This window comes from Cynara cardunculus, assembly GCF_001531365.2.
Source record: "Cynara cardunculus var. scolymus isolate 2C chromosome LG 1, CcrdV1, whole genome shotgun sequence".
Lineage (NCBI taxonomy): Eukaryota > Viridiplantae > Streptophyta > Magnoliopsida > Asterales > Asteraceae > Cynara > Cynara cardunculus.
The window spans coordinates 30,403,770-30,410,415 of NC_037528.1; the positions used below are offsets into that span (position 1 = coordinate 30,403,770).

The 6,646-nt window shown below is 36.2% G+C and overlaps 1 protein-coding gene across 1 annotated transcript; it reads left to right on the top strand.

Moving 5' to 3' along the window:
- The first annotated feature begins 3,464 nt into the window (after positions 1-3,464).
- Positions 3,465-6,490, top strand: LOC112500723. The gene is made up of 4 exons (XM_025104327.1): positions 3,465-3,734; positions 3,894-4,043; positions 4,529-5,198; positions 6,330-6,490. The coding sequence occupies exons 1-4, from the start codon at positions 3,465-3,467 to the stop codon at positions 6,488-6,490; spliced, it is 1,251 nt and encodes a 416-aa protein (XP_024960095.1).
- Positions 6,491-6,646: the final 156 nt, after the last annotated feature.

Genomic DNA, 6,646 nt, shown 5'->3' on the forward strand with positions numbered 1-6,646 from the left:
GTTTAAATTGTTTTATTAAGTTTACTATTTTAATAGGGGGCACATCATAAAGTTGCGGTTGTACGATACTCAGCATACACGTATTGTGCAGATTGCTCGAGCYATAAAAAATAATTCTATATTTTATGCATCTCGGGTTAAACTTATTCATTTAAATTCAAGTATGTTATATATTATTTAATAATTTATGTTTTCATTCTTTTTTAAATATTATATTAACTTTACTAAATTTATATTTTCTAATATTTTCAGTGAATATATTGAGTTCTACGGCGTTAACCAAAATTGTGATCGATCCAGATATGCCGGAAGCCCACAACATAAAATTTATGCTGAGTTAAAAATTTGTCACCAAGTTGGTTAGGGTTGAGTGTTTTGTGTGATTGTTTTGGAGATAAAAACATGTGCAACTTTTATGTTATTTTGTATTGGTTGAGTGATATTTTGAACWTTGATTTGTATTCAGTGATTGTTTTGAATATTTTGATCATGAATTTCTAATGTTTTCAGTGAATGTTTTTTGTGATTCTTGTGGAAATAAAATCATGTGTAACTTTTATATTATTTTATATTGGTTGAATGATTTTTCAACATTGATTTGGTTTCGGTGAATGTTTTTTGAATGTTTTCTAAATAAGTGATGCGCAACAATATTTATTTATTCTATGTAGTTAAGGTGCATAATGAGGATTGTCGATGAAGGAACCGCAAAAGGTATGTGAAATATATAATAAGAAATCATTTTAATTTGATGTACTTACTCTATATATATTTAAATATTTAAAAATAAAATTTAATACAATAGACTTTATTATGCAGAACAAAAAGAGATGAAGAAAAAAAGAAAAATTGCGTTTGGTGAAGGAAGTAGTCAATTAATGTCAAACATGAGAGATATTTCTCGAATTGAGATAACACAAGAGAATATCAATGAAACAACTCCTGCCAGTACACTAACTTTTGCACAAAGGAGAAGAATTATTAATCGAAACTATTATCAACGAAGCAAGGAAAACGTCAACRGTACATACCTCCCGATTATACACATTTTAGAAACTTTTGTTTTCATATAAACTTTAGACTTATTTACATGTTTTTTCTTTCGTAGGCATTATAAATAAGCGTGGAAGATTGCTACCTCTTTTTGACGAAGTTGTTAATCAAGAATCGATGGGTTAGTATTTCTTTTCGAACTYGATCTTTTTGAACTCRACTTTCGTAGTTCTTTATAATAATAATATTTATTTGTCGTATCCAAATATCTTACATAGCGCTAGGGGAAGAAAGTGGTCAATCTATGACACACATGATAAATATCGCCCTACTAGAGACAACGCAAGTGAATATCAATGAAACAACTCCTGTCAGTGCGTTAACTTTTTCTCAAAGGAGAAAAATTATTAATCGAAACTATTATCAATGAAAAAAGGAAAATGTTGCTAATAGTGAAGGAACAAGCCAGGCATGTTCAGTGTTGAGATATGAAAATGTCAACGGTAAAAACCATACATTTATTATTATTTTAGAATCTTTGCAACTTTGCCCAAAACTAGAGGCTCATTGAGATGAAGTTTTCTTTCTTAGGCGTTCAAAATGACCGTGGAATACTGCTACCTCTTTTTGACGAAGTCGTGAATCAAGAATCGACAAGTTAGTATTTATTTTGAACTCTATGTTTTTTAATTCGATACGAAGTGATAATTTTATGATAATCTTCACTTTTCATATTCAAATTTCTTAAATAGCGCCTGGTGAAACAACTCATGTCAATGCACAAACATCTGCTCAAAAGAGAAGAATTACTAACCAAAACTATTATCAACGAAACAAGGAAAATAATAAAAATGGTGAGATCCAACAGGAGGATCCATACAATTTTGTTTATGATGGTGTCCCTAAACAACATCGTGTGCTGAAGGAACAAAATGCATGTGAACATTGTGGAGCAAAGTGGTTCGAATTTGAATTCCCTTTCTTTTGTTGCATGAGTGGGAAGACAAAGTTGGCATACTCACCCATTCTAGAAGAACTATACAATTTATTTATAATGCAATCAGAGTTAGGCGAAATGTTTAGGCACAATATTCGTGCATACAACACAAACTTTTTCTTCACGTCAATGGGGGTAACTTTGGATAGTACAGTGAGCAATATGACATCTGGAGTATATACTTTTCGTGCTCAAGGGGGAATATATCATAGAATCGATCATTTAGTTCCTAGGGATGGACCACCTCGGTACTTACAACTTTATTTTTATGATGCCGAATCTGAGCTGCAGCATAAACTACAATGGCCAAATCTTGATAGAAACGTCATTGAAATGTTGACTCGTGTTCTTTCTATAAACCCATACGTGAGAACATTTCGAAGCCTTACCGAGCTAGGACCACTCGACAATTATAGAGTCACTTTGAATGCTTCTGTGGAACTTGACTAGAGGGTGTACAACCGACCGACCACATATGAGGTTGAAATACAAGTACTTATTTTATCTCATTTACAATAAAATGTATCATATGCATGGTATTGAAGCAAATTCTAATATTCTACAGGTTGCTGGTATTTGGGTGGAAGGCAATGACAACATCATGACATACAAAAGAAGTATTGTTGTGTATGGGAGGTCTGACTACAGTAGAAAATTTGAACATCACTATGGTTGCTATGATCCTTTGTCTTATCCTTTGTTTTTTCCCAACGGTGAGTCTGGATGGCATGGTAGAATACCCGGACATGGAGTGTGCATCGATGAAATTGTTAATGACAACGAAATCTTCGACGAAGATCATGAAGGTATGAACATTGTCACATATATTTATTACCTTATTCACTCATTTAGAGGATCTATATGATTCAAATTCGATACTATGCAGAGGTTAGCTCAGGAAGGGGTAGGAAAACTGTAACAATGCGAGATTATTATTGTTACAAGTTCCAGATTCGGTCGAGTAATAACGTTATTCTATTAGGCGGGAGATTATTTCAACAGTTCGTGGTAGATATGTACATCAAGATAGAGACTACACGTTTTCTTTTATTGAAAGGAATCAAACGAAGATAAGATCAGACTTATACCAAGGTGTTGTGGATTGCGTCAATGCCGGTGASGTTCAACCAAGTAGAATTGGACAACGGGTTGTGCTTCCTGCAAGTTTTATCGGAGGCCCACGTGATATGCGAAGAAGATTTATGGATGTTATGACTTTAGTTCAAGATGACGGGAAGCCGATATATTCCTTACCATGACGTGTAATCCAAAGTGGCCTGAAATCCTTAAAGAGTTATTGCCTGGTCAAACCGCGCAAGATAGGTCGGACCTTGTTGCAAGAGTTTTCTGTGCCAAATTAGAGGATCTTAAAAATCAACTCTTCAAGAAGCACATTCTCGGCGAGGTTGGGGCATATRTTTATGTCATCGAGTTTCAAAAACGTGGTTTGCCACATGCACATATCCTCATGATAATGAAATCGGAACACAAGATTACAAACCCAGACCATTACGACAAGATAGTTTGTGCTGAAATCCCGGACCCGACAAAGTATCCTGAAATGCACGAGCTGGTGATAAAGCATATGATGCATGGTCCTTGTGGCCATTTACGACCGTCTAGCCCTTGTATGGAAGGTGAGCCGAGAAAATTTCGTTTTAGAAATCCTCAACAATTCAACGACAAGACGGTGCAGACAGATAACTCATATCCGATGTATCGGAAGAGAGACAATGGAATAAAGGTGAACGTCCAGGGAAATATCCTTGATAATAGATGAGTGGTCCCATATAATCCAAAGTTGCTAATGATGTTCTTCTGTCACATCAATGTTGAGGTTTGCTCAAGTATAATATCTGTGAAATATGTGTTCAAGTATGTTTACAAGGGTCATGACAAACAGGTTATTCATGTTGATCCTGATAGAGAAGAGGTCATTGTCAACGAGATAAAGAGATTTCAAGATGCACGATATGTTTCGCCACCTGAGGCAATATGGAGGATTTTTAGCTTTTCACTTTCTCAAATCCACCCTTGTGTGATGGCTTTGCAGGTCCATCTTCCTAATAAGCATCTGGTTAGGTTCAGAGAGAATGATATAATGACAGATATCGTTGATAGAGAGAGAGAGACAAGAGCTTAATGTTGACCGCATTTTTTGAGAGGAATAGAACAGATATGAGTGCGAGACAATATTTATACAAAGATTTTCCAAAACATTACACATGGAATGCCAGTTCACGTAAATGGAATCCTCGAAAACAAGGATCAATGAGAGGACGACTGGTTCACGCTAATCCTGCCGAAGGAGAACTATATTATCTACGCCTACTTCTGTCTCATATTAGTGGGCCCACGTGCTTTGAAGATCTTTACACAGTTAATGGCGTAATACATCCAACATTTCGTAAAGCAGCACTTGAGAGAGGTTTAATAGAGACCGACGATAATTTATCGCATTGTCTTGCTGATGCCTCCTTATTTTAGTTTCCCAATGCTCTTACACGATTATTCGCGACGATCTTGATTTATTGTTAGTCGGGAGATGTTCGCAAGTTATGGGATGAACATTATGATTCACTCTCTGAATATTATAGACGAGACTATGAAAATGTTGAGGGAGTCCGAAATATGGTTCTTACAGACATCGCAGTCTTTTTGCAATCTATGGGTAAAAACCTTGATGATTTTGATCTGCCAAGTTTAAATGCAGCTGTCAATTTAGAATCACGAGGATTTTGTGAGGTACAAGAGGAGTACTCCATAATTGCGCAAGACGAAGACTTAAATGCTCGAAACTCTCTAAATTCCGACCAGAAACATGCATTTGATGAGATCATGAGGCATGTAGATAATGATTGTCCAGCTGTGTTTTTTGTAGATGGACTGGGTGGAACTGGAAAAACATTTTTGTATAGAGCTTTGCTAGCTAATGTTCGTTCCCGTGGACTTATTGCTCTCGCAACCGCTTCATCCGGCGCTGCCGCTAATAACATGCCAGGGAGGAGAACAGCTCACTCTCAATTCAAGATTCCTCTTACTTTTAATAATAATTCGATGTGCAATATAAAAAAACAAAGCGAAAGTGCTCAACTACTTCGAGTCGCAAAAATAATCATCTGGGATGAAGCATCAATGGCAAAGAGGCAGGCAGTAGAGGCACTCGATAGAACAATGCAAGACATCACTAGAGTGAGACTTCCTTTTGGTGGGAAAATAATGAGAGAATTCTGGAAATTCCAGAATAGAATTTGGGTACCATGCTATGGTGATCTCAGAAAACGTATTTTGGGTGAGGCTCATAAGTCATGTTTTGCAATTCATCCAGGTACAAATAAAATGTATCGGAATTTGAAGCAACACTACTGGTGGCCAGGTATGAAGAAGAATATAGCTAAGCATGTTGAGCAATGCTTAACATGTCTTCAAATAAAAATTGAACACCAACGCCCTTACGGTAGGTTGCAATCTTTAGAAGTTCCAGTGTGGAAGTGAGATCACATCACTATGGATTTCATAACCAAATTGCCGAAAACATCAAAAAGTTATGATGCTATATGGGTGATAGTAGATCAGTTATCCAAATCTGCTCATTTCTTACCTATGAAAGAGTCATATTCAATGGAGAGATTGGCAAAACTATACATTGATGAGGTAGTGACACGACATGATGTTCTTCTGTCAATTATTTCTGATAGAGATAGTCGGTTCACTTCCATGTTTTGGAAGAGTTTCCAAAGAGAAATGGGTTCCCAGATTAAGTTAAGTACAACTTATCACCCTCAGACTGATGGACAAAGTGAACGAACTACCCAAACTTTAGAAGAAATGCTAAGAGCATGTGTCATTGATTTTGGAGGGTCATGGGTTAGTCATTTGGCTCTGGTGGAATTTGCATACAACAATAGTTACCATTCAAGTATTCAGGCAGCACCTTTCGAGGTTCTGTATGGGCGAAAATGTCGAACTACATTGTGTTGGAATGAAATAGGTGAAAAACAGTTGGCTGGGCCTGAGTTAGTTCAGCAAACTGCAGATAAAATTGGAGTAATACGGGAACGAATGAAAGCGGCACAAGATAGACAAAGAAGTTATGCAGATAAACGTCGGAAGCCGATTGAGTTTCAAGTGGGTGATTAAGTGATGTTAAAAGTATCACCTTGGAAAGGAATGGTACGTTTTGGAAAAAGAGGGAAGTTAAGTCTAAGATATGTTGGACCATTCCCTATTATTGGAAGAGTTGGGGAAGTGGCTTATAAGTTAGAACTTCCTTTAGAGCTAAGTGGAATCCATGACACATTTCATGTGTTGAATTTAAGGAAGTGTCTAATAAATCCAGATGTGGCAGTGCCACTACCTGAAATAAAGGTGGATGAAAAGTTATGCCTTGAAAAAACCCCTGAACAAATTACTGACTACAAGATGAAGAAACTACGAAAAAAAGAGATTGGATTTGTAAAGTTTCAGTGGCGTTATCATAAGGGACCAGACGCCACTTGAGAATTAGAATCAGAGATACGGATGAAGTATCCCTATCTTTTTGCTTAAATAGAATTCCGGGACGGAATTCTTTTAAGGAATGAATGTTGTAATATTCAGGTTTTGAGTTATGAGTTAAGATTTTTGGATTTTATATATATATATATATATATATAT